A 25,131-nucleotide genomic window follows, 5' to 3' on the forward strand; every position below is an offset into this window, starting at 1 on the left:
TTCAAAAATGTAATTCCTACCAATATTAGTAAGAATATTAGTAAGCAGAACCTATATAAAATTAGAATTAGTTCCCTGAAATAAAAACCAAAAAAAGATACAATTTCCTGTTAGATAATCCTATCTAGACAAGTCAAATTATTTATGTTGACTATTTTCTCATAGATGTATATAGACACAAAGGGGAGAGACTAATAGCATTTTAAAACTTTCCCACTGAGAACAGAACCTCAGCATATATTTAAGGTTCAGCAACTCATCCCTGAGCTGCTATATATACATTTCTCCTCTAAAATGATGTCCATATACACCTTCTACTCTTTTCCTTTTCCTTCCTGTTTCATATCTCTGTTTAGCTTTTTCTTCACAACTGAATTTATATTAAGATCAAAAGATTCAAGCTAGTTTATAGAAATAACATTCAGAAAAAAATATATATATTTGTTGACTTGAGCACTCTTCGGTGCATAACCTCACGCTACTGTGTCTTGTATCACAATGATTTGTTTTCTCTCTTAATTTTTATCTGTCTTTAGATAAAGAAGCAACGGTAGTCTGCTCAGCTCTCACTTTTTGCCTGCTCAGCACAAAGTAACAGTAACAGGCAATTAAGTGCACCGCAAGTCATTAACTCCACTCGAGATTCCTAGGATGCCTCTTAAAATGAGGAACAGAAATTAAAATACATCTTTGGATTATTTTTTGAAAGAGTGAAATATTACATATGTCCAGAATTCCAACACACTGCCTTCCAGTGCCAGAATTGACTAATTTTGGTTATTGCAACCAGGAGGTCAAGCCCCAGTTGTTCCATTCTGTTTTATTTCGGAGCCTGGCCGAGAGACACTAATCAGCAGCACCAGGAAAGTATGTATGAGCTGATGAGTTTTCCTCCTTTGCTGCCCTAATTCAAATGCAAACGCCTCCAGGAATACAGACGCTGTTCGGTATTGAGAATTTTATGTGCTCCATGTTGTTGTGGTGCTGATAGCTTGTTATTCCTAAGATGCTTTGTAGAGTTATTTAAACACACAGAGTTGGAAATGATTTAACCTAGCAGAATTATTTTAGTTCACGCTCCAGCAGCAGGCAGGTTTGCCGGAGGTGGTTTGCACCCCCAGCCTGACATCGCTTTGCACCTTCTTCTTCTCACCCTAATTCTGAGTAATTATTTTCTGACCAAACGCATGCTAATAGGGGATTTTATCTTTAAATATCAGGATCAAGATGCAGCTGATACCTTTTAAATTGGGAAGAAAACCACCCCTAGGAGCAGGAACCTTCTCTCCAGATCCTCAGAAAAAGTACACACATCAAAGAAAAGCCGCAATTTCAAAACCAAAACCAAACCATCACTTTGATTAAAACTCATCAACAATTGCTCAGGAAAGCCAAGTACTTGCTCCTCCACAAGAAATACGTATTAAAACATAGTAATGAAATTTTGGCCATTCAAAAACCATTCTTAAGTGCTACCACGCTTTACCATGTGGTTTTGATTGGAAGACCTCAGATGAGTAGGCTGTTCTCAGCCTTCCCTGAGGAAACTGCTCTGTGTGGATGGAAAAACATCTTAATTGACAGCCAAAAAAACAACTCATGGAAGTGAGAGATTCCTGAAATCAAGACTAAGCATCAGTAAACATTTGCACTGTTTTTTGGTGTTTTTTTTTCTTTTTTTTTTTTTTTTTTTTTCTGGAGTGTCTCTTCTCCAGGGGAGATTAAGAATCAGCCACCCCAAGTATCTGATACCACCATGGTTATGACATTATTGCGAGAAGCAGGTTTAGGTCAGCCCAAGAATGAGAAAAGAACCTCATCTTGATCTCTTAGATACAAATCAATACTTTTTGGCTCAAAGAGGACTGAAGAGTAGAACTCCACGTTACTCTGAAACTCCTACATTTATCCCTTGTGTCACTTTCACTGAAAGCTCCCAGATAGGAACCACATTCTTTGTTTTGTTCAAATCGACATGAACTTAACAGTTACAGATCAACAAATGGGAAAATATAGTTCATTAAAAGCCTTTTTTTTCTGTAAACCAAAACAAACAAACAAACAAAAAAAAAACCTCTACCCAGGCATTCCCAGCCTTAAACATGTAAGTAATAAGAGCAAAGTCATTAGAAAAGTTGTTGCATCACTTAGGGAATATTTTCATACATATTGTGACACAAAAGAGCCATCATAAACTAGGGGCAAGGAAGGCAAAATAATCAATTTACTAAACCTGTAATCTGTGGGATTCAGCGATCAAAAAATTAGCTTTACTCAGCAGGACATCACATGAAACAAAAGCTTCTGAATGAGATCTACTCTTATAAATGCCAATGGCTACTTTCTGTAACAATTTATTTTCTGGTAATTATACTTGCCTATCTGTAGATCAATACTTCCTATATCTTCATACTTCAGCTTGCTAAATGATTCTGAAGGGAAACTACTATTCGTATGTATAAGGCAGATTGCCAAGTCTCTCGACAATTACAAATAATAAATGAGATACACATCTAAACAGCTATTTCTAATCACATTAAAGGCTTTGTACTTAATCTTTCTTGTACTTTGCAAATACAAAACACAACAATTACCAGGTAAAAAATATGCACTGTACTCAGAGACTTGAATAAAGATGTACTTTGAGAGCTGCAAACTCACTGCCTTTGTTAGCCTTCAAGCACACCGTCTTTGTTAGCCTTCAAGCACACCACAATAAAGACAAGAACTTAACCTCTCCAATGGGTTTTCCTTCCTGGAAAAGCATCTTCACATTTGAATCCACAAATAACCTTTCTGTTTTCAGATTATCACAACATACTGCCTCCGTCACAACAGACTATCTCGAATGATTTCTTTAACCACCAATACTCAAACATGCATCGACAGTGTTTCTCTTGCAACTATGAATAGTTATGGCATTACACTTTTGTCCCCCAAGGCAGCAGCACTTCAGCACCCACTACTTTTTCATCTACTTGATTTCTGAACTGATACTCCTTCAACTGTTTTTGTACAATGCTGGATAGTCTACATCCAAGACGGCAGACACTGCACACCTGCATGCTGCACTGTCTTTCCAAACAAGCAATATTCCATGATCATAAGCTAAAAATACCTCACATACTCAGAATAGTGTGGGCTCAGGCTAAAACAATAGCAGAGGCACGAGTACTACCTTCTCAGCATTCCCTTTGGGTGAGTTCCTACCCTGTAAAGGCTACTGATTTATGCCCCTGACATCACAAACATTTTTTTTTTTTTTGCTTCTGAAGATAAATGTCCAAAGTCATACAATAGGTTATTTAAACAGAAGAATGAAAATCTCATCTTGTTCCAAGTTACAGGAGAGAGAGCTGAAAAGCACACTGAGGACAGATGCAACGTTTGGAAGCATGTAAGTCATAAAGAGATACAGCAAATATCCCTGGTGGCTGGCCAGGTAGCAGGGCAAGCTTTATGAGCCACCGCCATTTATCATACTCTGCCACCCGTGTCCAGAACATGCTGCTCATCTTATACTGCTTTCACTCGGCTCTTTGGGTGAAACTCAGGAATTACAGCACAGGCCAGATATCCTATTGCCCATCAGACTGGTATTTCCAAAAGCAATATTACCTGTGAGTACCAAAAGAGCATAAGAACATACTCAGAAAAACAGCTAAATCCCACGCCCGTGTTAGTGTTTTAACATGATCAGGAAGAAGAAAAACCAAGGCAGTCAGGAACAACACAGTTAAACTCAAAGATAGAAATATTTAATTCAAGAAAAACCTGGCATACTCCCTTTGCTCCTAGATCCATCAGTGGTCATTGGTGGTTCTAAGGGAGTTTGTCTGGGTATCAAAAGAAGGAGAAGAACAAGCAAAACAAAAGAAAGGTAGAAGCTCCCTAAGCCCTCTTCCTGACTTAAGATGTATGTCAAATATTTGTTGAAGTCAATTTTCTTCTTTTACCTGCCAAACAAGTTTGCCAAGCTGTAGGCGTAACTCATGAACAAGAGAAATAACTACAGTATTGCAATATATAGGACATAAAAATGGATAAATACACACAGGTTGCATTAGTATAACACAAAAAGCATCCTTCATACTGAACACTTTACAGAGATACAATCTAAATAAAGAAAGGATCTATTTTCCTTATGAATCACTGTTATTTTCCCAGGAATATAATGCAATATTATCACAATATTTCACTCACACCTCTAATTGCACCCAAATACCAAACCAGCAGCTTTTTCTATGCTGAGGCTTCAACTCCAGCGCAGCATGCTTTCATGTCTCTAGCAGAAGCTACAACATCTTTTTCTAATGTCAAATCCAAAATTAGATGTGATATTTCTTGCCAAAGACTATCAAAGGGTGGCCTTCCTGCATGCTTCCTAACAGACAACCCAAAGGAGGGCTGAAGTTTAATGAGCTATTCTTTTGGAAGCATGCCCAGTTCTTTACTTAATTTGGCCTTTAAACTCTAATACAGTTCAGCGTACATTACGTGCTCCTGAGTTATGCATTGCGACAAGATGAATTCAAAGACCCTTGTCCATATTTTTAATCTCAATACTGTTTATTTTGTATCCAGCAACATGGTTTATTTGCAGTCAGCAACTGTCTCACCCAGATTATTAAAAAAGACTAAAATCGTTCCTTCAGAAGGATGTATTCCAATTCATGCACTTTATTTTCCCATATGTATGGTTCCAATTTGCAGAGGAAGTAATACTTCACTGTATTTCAAAGCTCCAAAGAGCCAGTGAATGCTATTTCAGTTTTGCTTGAACAAACATATACTTCCGACATGTATTAATCCCCAAAGGATTTCTAATCAGCAAAACATGATTACGTGATCTTTCAAATGAGCACATCTTAAGGGTTTTGTGTTTATTAAGAGTTAATTGAAGTTACAGCTAATCAGACTCTTGAAGAAATCTTTGTTCTTGTTGAAATACACTTTTAGCAAAGGTTTACCAAATGGCCCAGGAAAGAAAAGGAAAAATAAGGAAAAAAAAAAAAAAAAAGAAGATTTCAGGGACAAGTGGCACATCAATTTCTACTTTTACATTAGTCTGTTTCTCATCCACAGCTGGGCTAGCTGGGCAATGTTGTAATTGTCAGCCATCCGTAAGGAAAGATTAAATGAAAGCTAAACCCTTTGATATGCAAGTTTGCTTACTAAACCATATGTGGTTTTTTTGCACCATGGCTCTCTTCAAAAGTATCAGCCAGCCTTTTCCAGCAGAGAGAAAAAGCACTTCTTCATGATCTGTTATTTAAGTAACAGTTATCAAAATGCCTCCACTTGTGAATCTGTATTGGATCTTTCTGACTTACAGAAAATAAATGTCAATTAGATAATGTCAAGAAATAACACCTTTCTTCAACTTCTGCCATGGCGTTTTTTTACTCACCCCATTAGAGGAAGCTTGCTTTCTCAATTGTGGCTGGTAGGCAAAGGTGTCACTTCTATCTCAAGACCATTTATTTCTTAAAGGAAGAACTGTCAACACCTAAGCACCGTATTACTCTACTGGGCATAACTCCTGCAGCATTATCCCAATTTTTCCTGTATTCTGCAGCCATGGCACGTTAACTTCCAATGCTTTGAGCCAGGCTGTGAATCTTTCAGACCAGGCAATCTGTTCTAAATCTGTTTCTAAAGCATCTTTTATAACAGAGTCCAAAGCAGGTTTTTAACCACTACCACGTTATTAAGTACTACTACGAGCAGTGCCAGGAGAGAGCAGCAAGGAGAGAGGCTGTTCTCATTAAGTGCACAGCCTTCTGCAAAACACTGGGTGTTTGCACTGCAAAGACAGTTGCTAAATACTGAGCAACTTCACAGCAAATTTGAACTTCGAAGAATACTTCCAAGAAAGCAGACTCCAAGTTAATGAACTGCTAACTACTTACAGACCCCGAAATCCCTGCCTGAACCTTTCCAACCAAATCACAATACCTTCAGAAGTATCTTCCCTCAAGCCTGAGGCACAATTTTGAAGGTTTGGGAATGGTTTAAGCATGGACCTGAATTCAGAAAACAGCTGTAAGGGACCCAGAGTGAGAGACAGTGATCAAACGTTAAATATTTACTATTTGCTCTGTGAAGTTTGAACTTTACTGAATACTCATGTATTCATTTCTCTTCCAGCTTCTCAACTATTCCTGGCTATATCTTGATGCTTACGACTTGACGCCGTACCAGACTCTGTTAGTGGCAACTCACATTTGTCAAAGCAATGTAACAAGTCTCATAATAAAACTGCCATGCATTTCTCTCATGCAAAATGTGTTTTTGGAAGTTGCACACCAAGGTCCTCCCTGTAGATTCATTGAAAACACTCTGCAAATTCTGGGAGTAGATGAAAGGATCTTCCTATGGTAGCTAAATATAGAGTTTGAAGCCTCAAACCACTTTCTTGCACAGACTGCTACAGTTTCAAGAGTTTTATCATGGCCGTTCAATTTAGACAATAAAAATACAAGGATAAAAATGAAGTATATGGAAGCTCTGTTGCCATTGTGACCTTGAGTGCATCAGTTAGACACTGACATTTCCTATTGTGTCATGCGTTTTTTTACATTGGAGCTGGATCTCAGAATAGCAAGACACCCAGCAACCTTACACTCCTAAGTCAGAATGGTTGGAAGTAGCTCCAGTTTGACATTTCCATTAACTGCAGTGGTGTCATCACTGCTGGAAGGAGTAAACCCCCATAAACCCTTCAGCTGAGCGCTCACTCATACATAAACCACAACCTTGAGTGCACAGAAATATAGAAAAGAACCTGAATATGATCTCAAAGTACACTCAGAGTATTAGAAAAGTAACTGCTGTTTATTGTGACTTCAGTGCCCATTAGGTCATTGTAAAAATAAGTCTGTTTAGCACCTAGCATAGCCTTCTCCACTAGCAATTAAGAAGTTGCCATGGTAATGAAGCTGATCCTGCCTGATCTATTTTTCTTACACATGGTGGTCATCATGTGAAACACTACCTCTTGCACTGGTATTTAGTCTCTGTGAGTATCTAACCTTTAGATGAAAAGATCAGGTTGTTAACTTCTTTGGCATAAGCAACTCCCTGTTAAATCCAGACCCGACCCATGAGATTCCTCCTGAAATCTTTACACGGAGTATCCTCAAACACACAACTTTCCCAAGCACTGGACAAACCTTTTGATTTTGACACAATAGACAAATTTCTCAAGGTCTCTCTCAAATGAAGGTACATTTTTTTGGCTTGGCACAAACAGCCCCTATCCCCTAATTCATCCTTTGATGGACATCTGCTGAAGATGACTGTCCCATCATCTGGGTTGCCAGTAGAGACGTGGAGTACTTGCCCCACTATCATCCCCTAATGTACTTTGCTTTTCACCAACACCAGCTGAACACCAAAGCCATTGATTACCTCTCTTTGAGCCCGAGAGCCCTGCCAAATTTCAACCCATCAAACCATCGTGCATCTAGCCCATATGTCCTCAGCTTCCAAATGACAATACTGCAGGCAACGGTGCCCAAAGCCTTTCTAAACTCAAAATGAATTACATCCCACTCTCCCATCATCCTTGTAGCCACTCATTTAATCATGCAGGAATTGATCACCGATAGCGCTGAAGTTTCTTTCATTATTTCTGAAATATTCTGTCAACAAATTATGCAGCCCTAAAGCTGCATTTTTCATCAAATAAATAGTTAGCCAAAATGTTCTGTTTGTCATTGTGCATTTGCAGACAAACTCACATTTTTCATTAGGATCATAAGACAGTTTATATATACAGTTTTCAAACACAAAGTCTGAGATACCCTTCTAAAAATTTGTTGGCATGCAGAACTTCCCACCAAGTGTGGAAAAAAGACACTTCCTTTACTATCTTCTCTCTCAAATATTCTACATATTTTAAACATTTCAATTTGCAGGAATACAAGCATGATTTCTTTGGAGCCTGTTAGTAATTCTCTAACAGGTTTGTTTTCATTGGAGACCTCAGTTGGTTTTCCAATTACCAACCCAAGGTGATTAACAATTTTGCAAGGAGAAAAATTACTGGCACATGCCAGAACAGAGGCTTTGTGAAGGGCTGGTGGTTGAAGATATGCATAGAAACGGAGAGTGCTCCAATGCACTCTTATCCCTTTTATTGGGATAAGAAAGGTAGAAGTCGATTTTACAACAACTGCTCAGCATCCAGCAAGTGACCAGTAATTTCCCTTGGTGATTAGTTATTTCTGCAGCACTAGAAGCCATTTTGTGGATAGTCCTTTTAATGACTTGCTATGCAGTCCCAAACTGAGAGAACAGAAAATAAGGGGAAGCCAAAAATGTTATTTGGAGCGTACTTGAATGCTACGTACTAGAATTCAGCGGCAAAAGGATTTCCAGACAAATATAACCCAAAGGCATGATTGTCCCTGGCCAGACACAATAGTTACATAAAGCACTGGTAAGAGCATTTCTCTGCCATGGACTTGCATGGTTAATAAAACACCGTCAGTGAAGAACACTGAGATTCATTTAAGGTGACAGGTCCACTGCCTATTTAACTGTCACATTGAACCACAAAAGAAGAAATAATGAAGAATTGACACTGATTTCTGGAAGCCACATTGCATGCAGAATAGCTAATCAAAGAAAATCTAGGGTGTTACAGCCCCCTGTTTTAGGCTGCAAGTTGATAAGACTGTTCAGGCCCACACAAGCATGAATGTCTAAAGATACATTGCCTCTCACGGCAAATGAGAGCTAAATATCAATTCAACCTCCCCGCCCCCAAAGTAAAATTGTAAATTTTTTATCACAACTATCAATGTAATCAAAAATCTGCAAAATAATCTACGGTATTTGAAAAATGTATTTAGTCATGTCTTCTAACAAGACAATGAGCTGAGAGCTTCCACAGGTGGTCAAATACATTGAGGTAAAATTTCTTCTTAGACGAGCAGAAAAGTAGATACATAAGCTAAACTTCTGCCTGTATGTTCCTGTCGCGAAGTGCTCAGGTTACTCATTCATTCGAAACAATAACAATAATAGTAATAATAATCCTTTCACATAGGCCCTGATACCTATTAATATCTGATTATTAGAGGGGCAAAAGGAAGTGAAGTTTGTTGTCATGCAGCAAAGTGAATATACCTTTCTGAGCCCTTTACAGCAGTCAGACACAGAAGGACCTCCCTAGTCTGCTGTGTTGCTGCTTTCACTTTGATTTCCAACCTATTGATTTATTAATAATTTGACACTGATCACGTAGGAGCTGAAGGGTTTTGACCCCTTTGGAGAGTAGTTCTGGATACTTATCCGATTTATCCATCCAGGTCAAACCACTGGTGTGACGTGTTGTGTGGGCACACAGTCAGAATGACAAACAAGGAACATCTGTGGCCATAAAAGAGAGATCAATGCAGAAGGGTGTCTTCCATTGCTATTTCCTACACTGTCAGTAAGCTATAGAAGTAGTTTTACAAATTGAGGAGTAAGACCTTTAACCTGGCAAAATGCAATGGTCATTTGCACTGAGTTTTCTGGGATTAATCCTAAATTTTAAAACTGATATCAATGAGTCATTCTAAGTGAGCATGAGTCATTCTAAGTGAGTATCAGTGAATTACAAATTGATTAGTAAACCGTGAAAGCCAGATAATAAACTGTGTACTCTAATTTCTGGTACAGCACAGGACATAGGACATTTTTGAGCTAATTGCTTTAAAGCAGAATGCAATTTTTAGAGAAACATAAAAACTTAATTTTGAAATAAATAATAAAATTCATCATAATCTCTTTCACCTTGTTTCAATATCTAAGAATTACCTTTGTTATAACACAAGGCTTATTGTTACCGTAGCTCAACCTCTGTCCTCTTTTCTTGCCTTTTGTTAAGGTTCCCTGCATGGATTCCTACACACCATGAACATTTTACTACATTGTCTTCTCTCCGTTAGACTAGATGTCTTCATCTTCTTGTGTCCCTCAGTATAAAGCATCTTTTCCACCCCCATAATTATTCCCATGACTCTTCTCTCAACTTATCCTTTATGGACATCTGAGTTGGGCAAGCTCTTCCAGCTGCAGAGAGCACACCATATGCAGGCTCATGTAATTGCCCTATTTTTTGACTGTTGGTCCAAGGATTTCCAACTTTTTTTGGCCCAACATTGCATTAGGTTTGTTTCTGGCCACTGATGCTGGTCCAGACCCTCCAAACCTTACGTTAGTTTTCAGTTGTTTCATACCAGGTCAAATTCCTCACAGGCATACGATGACATTATGTCAATGCTTTTATACTTATCATCCAGATTTGTTTCCACAGTAAAAGACGTCAAAAAATATTCCCAAGGTTAACTTCCTACAAGCCCACCATTTCTCACAGTCCTATCATCCTCTTTTATGATCTGAATCCCATTTCAGTTCTTAAGTATTTTGTCCAAGATGACCACCACGCCTTTCAATCAACACTGGCCCCACATAAACTGTCTTCCACTTCTAGAAACTCTGAGCTGTTGCAAGATTCATTAAAATCAGTGTTAATGAGCAAAAAGCTCCCACCAACTAATTCAAAAAATTTGTTGATGCATGCAACCAAACTGGCCAAATATCAGGGACATCTTTTAGTTTTCACAGTCAGAGACAGCCTATTCCCATCTCTCTATGGCTACGCAAAACCTCTCCATTTAATCCATCCACTACAAGTCACAGCTACTGTTCATACTGCTCGTTTTTAAACAAGGCATAAATGTGAAGCATAAACTATACTCTGAAAAATGTCCAACATGTAGTACCTTTTGCAACTTGTCACAATTCATCCGTCTTTAAAGCTAAGCATCACTGTTCTGCCCTCTGCTGCCACAACTAGGGTGTGAATGACTAACCTGGACATTTTAAATAGTTAACAGATCAAAGATGCAAAGATTATCACCATATAGCATTTGCAAAACAGCAACCTGACACGTCTTGCTTGGTAATTCTAGGCTGCCTCCTCATCTTTTCACGCGTAAGGGACATCTCAGTGAAGCCACCCAATGCTATCCAGCCTGTGGCTGTGTGCTGCAGATCTTTCTGGAGCTCATGCTACCTTTGCAGAGTCTCATTTTAAGTGACATTATGTGTTCAGAATAAAATAACCTTAAATATAGTAATTTCATCTACTTTAATATTTGCAGAACCCCACATCTTAAGATGTCTACTCTTTACTACATTTTAGCAAGCAATGGAAAAGAATCCTGGTATACACAGCCACAAACATAATATTGCAACACAAAATGTTAATTTGGAAAGGATGAATTACATCAAGCAAACTCTAACACCTTGATAAATCTCCAGTTACATTGAATGTTCTGTATTAAGCTGTGAAGAGCTGGATATCTTAGTTGCTGCAGAAAACACAAACATTTAAGTAATTTCTCAGTCCAGTTTGTTCTGGAGCTCTGTCCTTCGAATCCTGACAGCAGCTAATAGTTAGACAGCAAGATAGAATTGTTTTTGACCTGACACAAAATTACTGACAAGAGTTTTCTTTCTCCAATCAGGATGTCAGATGTAACCATTCCTGATGGCTCTGAAGCACCACTGCAACAATACAGGACCAGATTCTGGTCCTACTTGTATCAACAGGAAACCAGACTAATACCTGGTTTGCCAGTAAATTACTGCTGGCTGACTGATCTGCACCCAAGATCAGACTCTGCGTGCACTGAAAGGTAAAACATGATTCTCATCATGGGAAGAAAAAGTAACTGATGACAAAAGAAAGAATGAAAGACAGCATTCACCATAAAAAAAAAAAACAGTGATTTTGGTTCTTAAAATTTAAAATAATAATAATTAAAAAAACCAGTGCCATTCTTTTAAAAGGCTAATGTAAGAAGGCAGAGATTTAAAACAAAATATGATCTGGTGTCTATTGAGACCATAACCACATCTTTGAAGTTTTTTTTGCTTACTGATACAGTCACTTCTACAGGGAAAAAAAGCGTGTATGTGGTAGAATAGAGACAGGATCTTGGTATGTTTTCCTTTGAAATATAAAGACGGTGTGTCATATAGCACAACAAGCCTACCAGCAAATTAGATTTTACCTCCCCTAGAAAACTCCGAGTTGAATGAATGAAGAACTGGCAAAGTCAAGCACTTCAAAATCCTCACCATCTGTGGTTGCCCGCTGTGCACCCCCTGGCCCAGGTCACAGGTTGTTTCCCACAAGAGAAATCAATCCATTATTTCAGCAAAGCCCTAAGTTGCCCCACAGATGGACATCAGGAGCAAAGTAACTGCCTGTCACCTGCCTTCAGTAAATTATTTACTGCTGAATTGCAGATCAGACCTTAAGACTGCCACAGCTGGAAGCAGGTGTAATGGGGAAAAGCCCTTTCCTTTATTACACTCTAGCTAAGCTGTAACAAGCACCTGCGGAAACAGGGGAAAAAAAAAAAAAGCAAGCCTGAAGCGTGAACGCTCTGACTGAAGGTAAGCATATGCAAAACAGCACAGGAGCTAATCAATCCATGCTAATGGCATTCCTAGCAGCAGATGCTGAATCCACAATCAGGTGCTGGAGTAAACACACAGATATTGTTGGTGTACAAACACTCTGGTTTTGTCAATCAGCAGCAGAAGCAAGAGGGGAATCATAGCACACACCATCGATACCTGGTTCCCCTTTGATGTGCAAAGTATTAGGACATTAAAATGAGATATAGATTTATTCTCATTTGTATTAATCCACATTTCAGATACCCTGGACACCAAGGCCAATGTTGTCTTTAGGGTGGTCTGGGGTCTGCTGCCTTCAGTCCCCTTAACGTACTCGGTCAGGTTATTGCAGCTGCATGGATCGATATAAATCAGTAAAACAGCAATTATTCCTTCACCTTCTTCATGCTTTGAATCAACAGGAGCATTATACTTCTGCCTTCTACCCAGTTCTCCTCCCTTGTTCTTGTGGTGCATTGGCCTCCAGTAGAGATTTTCCTTAGATTAAAAACATACTTAGTCAATACTCACCTTGCACTACTTAATAAAGTGCCTGCCCCTGACACTTCACGTGCATTAATAGCATTCACGTGGGAATACAGAGGCTAGGTTAAAAGCAGTCATTACAGAACTATTTCAAAAACTCCTAACCCGTCTTTCTCACCACTGAAAGATCAGAAAGAATATTTTTCATGTTGAAAATCGACAGCCTGATTCTGCAGCACATCGTTTCAGTTCTGCTTCAGCCAGCACCTGCCTGCGCACCGTGGCGCAGTGAAAACCAACCCCTTGCACTCAGGCACTTGCAAACATAAACTTCCCTCAAGATATCCTCAAGTATCCTGAGCCGAAACCAAATTTAAAGCAACGAGGTGAAAGCAAACAGACCAGACAGACAAGATTTTGTGCGATTTCCAGATCCAAAACACTGCTTTTTTTTCACATGGGGCTCCTGAAATTCTACGCAACCCACAGGGGGTCTGTCTGTGGTCTGTCCCCATGAGCCTAGGAGGTGTGCAGGACTCCCTGAGAGCTCCTGTGGGCACAGCACATCTCGCCCTTGCTCCGAGCCTCTCACATAAAAACAGCCCTGAACCCTTCCTGTGCCTGCCCAAGGAAATACAACAGCCTTTTCCTTCTTTTTACCTTTAGGCCCTCCCTGCCTTGCTTCCTGACATCTTATTTATTCTCCACTTCCCATCCCGGAGGATGCCTCGGTCCTCCCTGGCTGCGGTGCTCGTTTAATGCTCTGCGCTGCAGCACCCGTCCCGCCCCGTCCCATCCCATCCCATCCTGTCCCATCCCATCCCATCTGGTCCCGTCCCGTCCCGTCCCATCCCATCCCATCCCGTTCCCCACCAGTGCTCCCTCTGGCTTTTGCAGGCGGGGGCTCAGCAAACCCCACAGCCCAGGAGCAGGACCCCACACCGATCCACAGCAGCCTATGAATTACAACCTCGGACGCAGCTCTTTTTGTACTCTCTTACTTTTAGTAAGAAGTCCGAGCTAAAATGCAAAGCTAGTCCGGCTCTCTAAAATGTCTTTGCACCAATGCTGGCTGTAACACAATACTTATCTAAACAAAATGCGGAAGACTGAGGTTTCAGTCTTGAAAACTTTCTTAAGTCACCTTAGTCTTTCCCACTAAAACCCCAGGTATAACTCAGTGTAGCTCCTCATGGCATCGTGAGTTTAACACAACCTTCACTGGCTAAGCTGTATTTCCATCTCACCTTAAAATAAATAAACAAACCACTGAAAGGCATATTATATAGGAATATTCTTTGATTTGTTGCAAACAAGGCTGAATTCATTCTTCATTTTGATGATCACTGAGGAATCCTGTAACTCCACTAAAACTTCTGCACTAAACAAATTCAACCTTGAGTTGTTTTTCTGCTTGCATGAATAGTCCCTCTTGCCTATCGTTTTGCTCACATCGAACACTTATGAAAAAAGGCAATTTTAACCCTCACTGCATTCTCAGAGTGGCTATAGAGCTCAGCCAAGAGCGTATTAGGTGGAGGTCCGCTCTGAAAGAGCACCCATCACTTCCAGGTGCTCTCTTCAAGGCCAGACCCTTGCTCCCGTGATGCAGAAAGAATCCGGCTGCTTACATTTTCCAGCTAAAATCACCACTGTGCTCTCATGTAGATCAGCCACTCGATCTTCCCTCTCTTAGCAGACCTGTGGGTTTTAGGCAGCATAAGGCAATACAAGAAACAGTGCATCTTAAGAAAGAAAGGAAGATACTACTTGACAGCTCTGCAAAACAGAGTAAAATTGTGGGTGGCATGCGATTCACTTCGCTTGAGTTATGCTAACAGGCAAGAGAGGTCTGAAAAATGTCACATGAAGACCTCAGAAGTGAGAAAAGATTCAGAGCTTTCCACAGAGAGGCGTCAGAAAGCCAGCTCAGATGCAAACCAGCCAAATTATGTATGAATTACCTCACTCTGTTTTTACTCTTTCCTGGGCATCTTAACTATGGTCAGTTTGGGGCACGGAACAGGAAGAGGAAGGTGAGCAGATATTCAAGTCCTATCATTTCACCAGTGGCTCTCAGGAGGTGCTGTATGTTTCCAGCCTTCCTGGCTCCATACAGGAGATCACAACTTGGACATAAGCCTTCCTGTGACCAGTGACTTTTCACTTGTTCGATAGCACAGTTCACGAACACATGACTGAGCCGGTGTCAGTCAGCCTGGACAGCAACAGGGCACCACCAGGTGGGATAACTCTGCTTTCTGGGCTGCCTCTGAGGTCAGAGGGAACCCGGCCATGACATAACAATTCAGCTCGTTCCTCCAAGGAATACTCCTTGGACTGTCCTGGAAAATGTGGGCACCCTAGCAGACCTTATGGAGGTGAGCTCCACTCAAAGTGACGTGCTTGGTCTTCAAAGTCCTGAGCTGCACACCCATCCCAGGGGGTGGGCCTCTCCATTTTAGCCTTGAACACCATCTTGGGATGGAAAGGACGCTGGTCTTAGATGGGCTTCTGGTTTGAAGCCATACATCTGTTCTTCCATAAACCTTTGTATTAGGAATACATGCATTAATTTACCTTCTAGAAATAACTTCCCTTTTCCTCTTTCCCTGCTATCCCCTCTGTTTACTTCATCTATGTTCCAGACCTCCACAAAAGCTGTCTTTGTTAGGCCAACGCCTATTTTTCAGATTTTGTAATCTGGAACTATCTCAATGTACATATTTCGCCAACTCACCACCGATTTCCAACTCTCTTTTTTAAAAGCTTCTCCTCTGTTTTCCTCTCTCTTTTAATTTCACTCCCACTTCTATCCAGAATAATTTCACCCTAAGATGCACTTTGGGAAACATTTTGCATGAAACTGCAGGCAATCTGTCAAAGACACGGTCGTTTAATAAAGCTTCACATGTTTTTCTATTTGCTTTCCTCTCAGTGATAAATGACTTGCATGAAATGCAAAACCTTCTCTAAAATCATCACTCTACACACACTGACCAATTTTGGCATTTCAGTATGTTGCAACAATTAACTACGTGTTTATACACATGAAATTTACCAGCCTAATACTCTACGCAGATAAGCCATGAGGACTATAAAATTAGAAAGGTTCCCTTTCTTAGATGTAATCAGCTCTGTTCTGCCATGCTTGGCCAGATCAAAACTTCCTACTTAAGCCAATTTGGCCCTGGATATAACTGTAAACGACACTTGAGATCAAACCAAAACACTAAAACAAAATGTTAAAAGCTGAAGAGTGGGAATTTTTTCATCAGGACTACAGTAAAGTTAAAATTTAAGGCCTGGGCTAACAAGATACTTTGATTTTCTCTTCTCATTACTGAGTTTTTATTAATAAGATTCAAGGTTGTGCGTGTGTATGCACTTAACTTCCTTTAAGTTTCCGCTTCTAAAGTTAGATCCTTCCTCTGAGGCTACACAGAGTATTCATCACTTGTTCTCCTGATCTGTTCCAGGGTCTTGGATGAATCAGAGTTTACATGGTGGAACGGAACATGAGGCATTTTTTTATGGAAAATTTAGAAAGTCATAAAAAATACATAATTTACTCTTACTAGGCATTCTGGCCTTTTTGAAGAGTGGATATTTGTGCCCCTCCTTAAAACTTTTATGATTTAGCAGGAAATGATTACACCTGCTACAGTGAAAATCTTTTCCCCATCTTATTTCCTAAACAAATTTATTTTATAAATTGTTGTTTCCGTAACTGAAATATTCTTATCTTGCTTAAATGGAATTATTTTCATTACAGGCTTGAGAAGAAAATCATTGTAACCTTGCATGAATGAACATTTCAGTGAGATGTACGGTTGATTTAGCATAGCTGTAACCTGCATTGCAGCACAATGCTTTTTCTTGCTTGTATAAGGACAGATATATTCAATAATATACAGTAAGCACTAAGTTGGGTAAAGATTAAAGATTAAATGTTCAGCATTTCCATCCATAAGGAGTTACTAACTCTACAGAAGGTTTTTAGATTATATTTATATTTTAACTCTTCACCATTACCTGCACATTAGCTGCACTTTGAACTAGCTGAATCTAGCATTGATTTAGCTACATAATGAGCCATAGCTGTGCTTCAAAGGACATCAGTGCTACGATTTGGTATTCAGCATATACACAGGGATCAAAAAATAGCCTGGATTTTCCATTCCTTATTTGAAGCAGGTGCTGCTATGGAATTTGGCCATCTTCTGATCACTTTCAAGGATCATCCATTGACTTTATAAGCAACAGAAAGGGAAACAGAGACTGGTTCCTCATAAATACTATGAACACAGAGATGTTCAGTTGCTCCTAGCTTCAGTGTATTGCAGTTGATTTATATAAATTAAAAGAGTCATCTTGACTTTTATAAGACCATGAGAACTATGTACTACTACTCCTTGGAGCAATCAAGAAGACAGCCTTCTGGCACAGTATCTTTACTGGGATTTTTTAACTCGGAAATGTACTTTTTATGGGCTTCCTACAGCATTCAGAAGAAAGGACTAGTACACATTCTCTGGAGGTAAAAGGGTGACATTAGGAACATAATAGCTGACTCATTTCAACAGTATGCTCCTTCTAAGGAAAAACACAGCAAGACCACAAATACCGACCAACGAGCTAATATTTTGTACAATGACTATGTGGAGCCCTGGTGACACCTGGGCTCAGACTGCACCTATTGTCAGCAAGATGAATGAGAAGATATGAATGCTCTTATTTCACCCCAAAAGTTGCATTTCTACTGTATTTTGTTCATAGGTAAAAACATTCTATTAAAGAGAATGACGGTTACATTATTGTGACTAAGAAAAGATCATAAAGGGCAACTTTTTTAGAGCATTGAGAGCAAAGAATAATGCTTTCTAACCTGACATTTTTGTGAACAGGTTTCACTTACATCTTTGCTTCTGTTCTGTTAAATTTCTTAATGAGCATTTTCATTCACTTATTAATATTGGAAAGGAAAAATATAACAAATAAGGTCAACAATTGACATACTCCTTGTTTTCAAGATTTAGCGTATTTTTTTTCCTTCAACACTGAGAAGGGGAGCATACTTAAAAATGAGCAGTTAATACCTCATTGAAATAAAAAAATTGATTTATGTTGAGCTTGAGATAGCTGTTGATGCACAGAGCAAAACTAGACAATATCATTTGATAATGACCTCCATGCAACTGTCTGCCCCATGCTGCACTTGTCGCACATGAAAAATATTTTCCAAAACTGAAACAGCAAGATTTAAAGAAAAAATACTTGCTTTTAGTCTTTCTAATGAGCATTAATATGCTCTCAACACACTGTGTTGTTGGCTGTGACCAAGAAGCTCTGATACAGTGAGAAAACTCTTGTGTTTCTTACTCACACTGTTTGCTTTAAAATTAAAGCTGGGCAGGCTCTGTGCAACCTGCATCCAAATTAATCTTGACAATCTTCTAGAAAATCTCTATTAAAGCTCAAAGCTTAAGAGCTTAATATGTGCATAGCTTCTGCTTTGGAAGAGAGCCAGAGGCTCTAACCCCCAGAACTGATCTTATATTCATTTTTTGGTTTCATTCACCGGCACACAAAAAAGGCCAATGCTTGTTAACATTTTAATTCATGATTTTATAAATGCTTTCAACACAGCAACAGGTTTTGTTTTCTCTCATGAGCTTGCTTGTGAATAACCACAAACGGACACCTGGAAAAAGCTAGACTTTGATGACTGCACTTGCATGTAATCTCTGGGCAGCAGAACATCTCCATGGAGCTCCAGGTCCTCTCTAGGGCAACATCTTGTCCTCATCAGAGGCCATGCTGCCTGGCCAATTATTTTAGCTTCATTACTTCATTGTTATTATTACTAACATTTTATTATTTTTAAATCATCTGTGAAGCCTTGCCTGCAGATCTGTGGTCTGTGACTGTGGTCACCCTCCCGGGTCCCTGCAGGACAGCCCAATTATGTGACTCCCAGCTAGAAGTGTCACATGGGTTTCTTTAGCATCTATATGTTATTTTTACTACCTCCCTTTTCCTCCAGTGGTAACTAATGAAAAACTAATTTTAGGTTGAATGAATACATGCTGCTCCTAGAGTTTATGTTATTGAAAGCCCGAGTGAACGTACTGTGCATGTTCTTCTATTTTTATAAGTCTTATGTTTGAAAATACATTAAAAGTTCACAAACAGAAGTAAATAAGCTAAATAAATAAGTAAATAAAGCTAAAAATCAAGTGTGTCCGTGCTAGGTAGACTTGTTATCTGTCATTTGACATAGCTGCATGGAATTAGTGTTAAAAACATTCCTTTACAAGGGCTGCATCATTACTCAGTTTGCAGACTGTAAAATCTTCTAGGTCTTAGAAGAGCAAATTTCTCTGAAAAACTCTGTTTGGGAAAAATTAAGAAGCTTATTTTGGAAATTACACAGTCAGTTTTAAAATGTTTCCCCGTGTTGAAAATTAGCTGAATCCAAAATAGAAAAGAGAGAAATCAAGCACAGCCTACTGCTGGAGAGGGGTAGGGGAAAAGGAGCCCAAATCGGAAGGGTTTTGTGCCTGTCCCCATCCACCAGCACAAGAAATCACCTCTCTGGTATGTTACCCCTCATCACTTCTGCACAGAGAGGTCCTCAGCTCAGGAGGGAAATGATTCAGCCGGGAACGTTTTGATCTGGGACAAACCCACTGCAGTAATGACTTAGTAACGATGAGATTACGATGGGATTACTTTCAACATCACTGACTTGGGCAATTTTTTTCTCTAGGATTCGGTGATGTTATGCTCCTATTTGCTATTACTTTGCTGACATGAAGCATAGCCAGTTCTTCACTGCTGTGGCAGACCTGAATTATTGGGATATTAGCCATTGCTTTGGTAAGGAGGATTTGTCATAGTTTGGGATGGCGGCACTAACTGAATGACACTCGTGAGACTGAGGCCAAATTTAAGGAGTGAAAGACTTTATGCCTTTCTTGCTACTCATCTAACCCGTATTTTACAGAAACCTGTGGCTTTTTCTTCACTAGAAACTTGCCTTTTGCCTCTGGAAGTACAAAAATACACTTTGAATGGACTTGCTTCTACAACATTTTGCAAAACAGATGTTTCCCTGGAGAGGTTTTTATTTTGATGGGTATTTTCTGTAATAATGTAAGCTTTGAATGACTCATAGCAATGCTTTTTCTTTTACAAGAAGGCTGCGTGACTCTGCAAATGAATGACTTGCAATGGGAATGAAACTAAAGAGCAGCACAACTCCTCTCGGTGATCGCCCTCCCTTTGGCTGAAGGATACTGCTTACAGATGGTTAAACAGCAAATAAAAAGAGATGAAAAGAACATAAATCAAATACTGCATTCACAAAAAGTCAAAGATGAGGACGGCAATTTCACTGTATTTCTTATAAAGTAAACAAGTGTCATACCTTTTTAAAAATTCCATATACTCAGTATGCTTGATGAGGCCTGTCCTCATCATTATTGTTTGAAAACATTGCCGATCAATAGCCCAAAGTTTCACATTTACGAGAGCTGGAAAAAAAACAAGACAAGGGGAAAAATGTGATTAGCAAAATTTCAAAATTTGAAAACCTGTTGTGAACTGCAGACGAAACAAATTAATTCATGGGAAAGCATGAAAATGGGTACATACTTCAAATCAGTAACATAAAACTCATCCACTGGACAATGGACTATGCATGCATTGAAATGATGCAAAATATGTATCTAACTTAATCCTCACTTTTATCTGTAGAGCACATGGGCTTTGGAAAGGTTGCCTAAAACCAATAGTATCACTGAAATGGGGAGAAGTCAGTGCAGGCTGAAAGCAGGCAAGAAATAAGGGTCTGGATTCATCATTGCCTGGGACACATCATTTTCTATGCATGGCTAATAACAACGAGTGATCTGGGGAAATTTGTAGCGCATTATCATGTTTCAGAGGCAGGAAAATTCATTATGTTTCATCCTACCCTCATTGTACATGACAAATTTCTCACTGACCTTGAGAGGTTTTCATGAGAATCCTGTTATATCCTAATAATTGAATGTGTACTGATTTTGGAGGTTTGAATATTTTTTTTCCAACTTTGGTAGTCATATCTCTGGTAAGTTCCAAGACTTCAATGTCATGCGTGACATACTACACTATATATTTCAGAAGCAAGAGTCCCCTTGTAAAACCAAATATTAAAATTAGCATGGCATTAACATTGCAATAAGTTCAAGAAAAACAGTATCATGTGAATTGTATGTACAGAACACAAAATAGTTCAAATTTTCATCTTGGAAGCAGTTTAGACATTTATGCTAACTATAAATGTTTTAATACACAGTATTTCTAATAGAGTTACTCCTTAGAGAAACAGTTCAAGTAGACAAAACTACTCTGAAGACCTCTGCACTTGTATTTTTTTCAAGGAGTAATTGCAATAAATTTCATCCTCATAACCCATTTCACTACAGGGAAAAGAAATAAGCAAAAAGCATTTCAACAAAATACTTAAAAATAGTCTTATGAATAAAATCCAAGAAACTACTTTGCTTTTATTTGTTATTCCTTTAGTTCACAAATACTCTAGTTAATGAGTTTTTCTCCATAACAACATTAACAGGAAGTAAAACCTTAAAAGTGTAAATTCCAATTTTTCTTCTAAAATTGCATTGCAGAACTAAGTGAATGTATTAGAACACTGGAAACCTGCTTTTCGAGTCTAATTTTCAAGACAGAGGTTCCTTTCTGAGAAATGATTTTAATTTTATAATTACATTAATTGGAAAGAATGATCTGTAGCTATAGTATGCGTTATTTCTGTAAATATATATATATAGTCTTTCACTCTCTTCAGAATGGAAGAGCCAAGTAATATGAATGGGATCTCAATTTTTCAGGTTTTTTTTTCCTCTCTTGTACAAAATTGGCATTTAAACTGTTTTTAGATGAGCTCTGTTCTAGAGGAAGAAATAAATGTTATTCAACAGAGTGGCAGGGGATACTGAAAAGGACAGGCTCCCGCTGTATTTGCTGGTGATGATGGGGGCTGACATCAAGTCACCAAAAACTCTGCCAATCTCAGTAAATTCACTGAGAGCAGGAAAATATAGGTATAAAATATATAAGTAGGTGCTTTCCATCAGATGTGAAGAAATGTAACTAGCCTGGCCATTTCAGTTTTTTTTGTTTTGTTTTGTTATTTTTAATCCAGTATAATGCATGATTGTCAGATAAAGCAGAATGGCAACTTGATTGGTCATGAATGGTAAAAACACTGATAACTGAGTATTTAAAGGAATAGATTAGTGATTGTGACAAAAATGAATGAAATACAGTTTATATTTTGGACTAAAATATCCAATGGCATCACAGTGCCCTACCATGAACAAGTACTATAAACATGTCTTAGTAATTCATCAGAAATAGGTATTTCTTCATGTGCTGACATTCTTTAGTGAGAAATTAGACATTTTGCTTATACTGTTTTCATACAGTCTTCATAGCAAAGGCATAACTGTTAAGCTGACACCACTAGCTGAGCAAGCTCAGAAGACAGCAAATACCAGAATTTTCATCTTTCTATTGCCTCCTGTAATTCTGAAAGGCAGGTCATCTTCCGACAAATAACTCTGCCTGATGCTGCTTCACAACATATTCATGTTAACATATTCATCATATTATGCAAACAAGTAACTCTGAAAAATGGGATTTTCATTGCAGTACCAATTCTGACCAGCTGGTCTGTAACGGATGCGTTCGATCGGCGCCTGGGAGCAAGTTCCTGTTGGTGTCCATCATACAATTCCAGAGCGAATACCACCTGCAAAGCCTCCAAAAGGCAGAGCTTCCCCTCCTCGGCAGAGATCAGCTGGTCAAACTCGTTTATAAGAGGTACGGTATTACTGCCTTAAATCTGTGACTGATGGTAATCAGCTAACTCTTCTTTCTATTTCATACATTTCGAGAACGATGAACACACGCGGTGTATTTTCCTCCCCACAATAGATTCAGATGTAGCTGCAAAGATACCACCTATCTCTGAGGCCCACACTGGTACCAAGGAGCCAGATAAGCAGCCAACGCTCACTTATTCCCCTCTGATCCACAGGCACTTTATGAAGCACTACATCTTTTTTGATATCAATCCCCGAAGACCACAAAGTCACTGCTGCGCGGCATGTGCTGTGCACACTCGTACTCGGTCTTTTAATGCAGTTAGGTAAATGGCAAATGTAATTTAGTACCTCTCAAGCAAAACAAGGACCCATTTATTTCTGTTAGAAATTGTTCTGTAAGACAAATCTCTGCAGCTGGCAGGGCTCATGGCAGCACAGGACCAGAGGTTTATTTAATGAGTCTAAAAAAAGTCACGTCCCTCATACCCTCAACTTAAATATACATATATATTTGTATGTATATAACTGTATACATATAACTATGCATATTTACACACACACACATACTTTTATATAACTGTTATTACATATACAGGTGCGTACTAGCTCCCTAACGAGGGCCATTGCAGCTCAGGTAAAGGTAAGTGCAGACAATGCACTTCTGTACCACTAATTACAATCATTGCTGGTGCTTTATATTCACATTTCTCGTGCCTGATGATAAACAGACGTTTTAATAATGGCTAATCACAGTAGAGCTTCAAATGTCAGTAAGACCCTTATAATCAGGTGTGAGCATCATCTCCTATTATGCTTAAAATCCTCTGTAAATGTGTTAGAGGGTTACTGCACGAGCAGTACGAGTTCTGTAAAATTTGTGGATATTAACAACTTCAAAGAGAGAGATTTAGGAGTGCACTGTGATGAAAGTTATGTACATGGGATGTATACCATGAAGTCAATTCTGAAGTGAGTAACTGAGTTATAAAAGATAATGAGAGAGGTGATGCAGGGATTTCTGTATCCATCCCTCTGCAAAGAGCACGTTTTGTACACTGGTGGGAAAATTTTCTGTGAAGAGTGATTTCAGGAGAGTATCTTATTCTCTGACTGTAAGAATAAAAAACATAAGGGAATGTGATAAATAACACACTGAAAACAGATGTGTGTACATTTGTCTGTAACAGGGGCTTCATAAGCCTACTCAATAATATAAAATATTATACTGCAATCAGAGGAGCTAAATGGAGTTACACTACAATTAAAGTTTATTGGTTCTTTCATATTTTTTCATACTAAAATGTTATAGCTGGGGTTTAGTTTTATCTTTATAACAGCACATAATGCAATCATTGATCATCCTAGAAGCCACTAAGAGTTCAGCTGGCACCAAAAGAAAGTAGCAAAGCTGCAATATTCATGTTCCTAACCTTGAGCATATTGTAAAATAAATATTGTGACAAATGTGAAGAGGCAAGGATGAAAACAGGGATGCCCAGAACAAGGAGATGAGCTCTTTGATTCCCAGAGCACACTTAAAATGTGAGGAAACGGGTATTTGTTTTCCATGATATCGTTGATCAGGAGTGCTGACATAAATATTACTGGGACCTCTAAATTATTGATTACATGGTATCATCACTGCATTTTTAGGAGCCACAGTTCTATAAATGAGGGTATTAGATGATGCCTAGCAGTCTGCAGTAATTTCTGAATATTTTGATTGCATGTTAGAGATGAGCAATCCCATCAAAAGGACAATACAGTGCAAGCTCCTAACAAAGGCTCTAGATAATTAGAAAAATGCAGTACAAGAACAGAATTCTTAAATTAACCTCAGCAAAGGCACAACTTCTTAAGCTTTCTGTCAAGATTTCCTTTGAGAAACAGCTCATGTTGAATCTGAAACTCCAGGTGAAGGCATTGCATTGCACGGAGTGAAACCAAGCCCAGGTTTGTACTGGTTTGTACTGTTGCAAAATGCTCTTGGATAAACAGGAATGAACAGTGAGTGCCACAGCATATTTTTTGAAATTTCGCAGGTCAAAACAGGACAAGGAAAAAAAAATCAATATTCAAGTTTACATTTAAAGTGGTCAATATGGTGAGTACTTGTTATTTCAATTGAGACTCCCCAGCACAGCCAAGAGCTGGGGCACCTCCTGGTGCCCTGGCTGTGCTGGCTTCGCTAGCTGGCTCTTTGGCTGGAAGGTCTCTGCAGCAGGCCAGAGCAGAAAGCAAGGCAACATAATGCCATTTTCTCTGCTTGGAAAGT

General features: G+C 39.0%; 1 protein-coding gene across 9 annotated transcripts in view; it reads right to left on the reverse strand.

Moving 5' to 3' along the window:
* PRKG1 (protein kinase cGMP-dependent 1) overlaps window positions 1–25,131 on the reverse strand; it is a 466,811-nt gene that overhangs the window by 186,408 nt on the left and 255,272 nt on the right. For 8 of the 9 annotated variants that reach the window (XM_080598462.1, XM_080598463.1, XM_080598461.1 and 5 more), the window contains one exon: window positions 20,390–20,495. The exons of the other annotated variant lie outside the window; for it this stretch is intronic. In XM_080598462.1, the coding sequence (XP_080454588.1) occupies window positions 20,390–20,495 (106 nt within the window). The remainder of the gene's footprint in view (window positions 1–20,389; window positions 20,496–25,131) is intronic. 9 annotated transcript variants of the gene reach the window in all.

The sequence above is a fragment of the Anser brachyrhynchus genome, assembly GCF_964034855.1.
Source record: "Anser brachyrhynchus genome assembly, chromosome: 6".
In the NCBI taxonomy this organism is placed as follows: Eukaryota; Metazoa; Chordata; class Aves; order Anseriformes; family Anatidae; genus Anser; species Anser brachyrhynchus.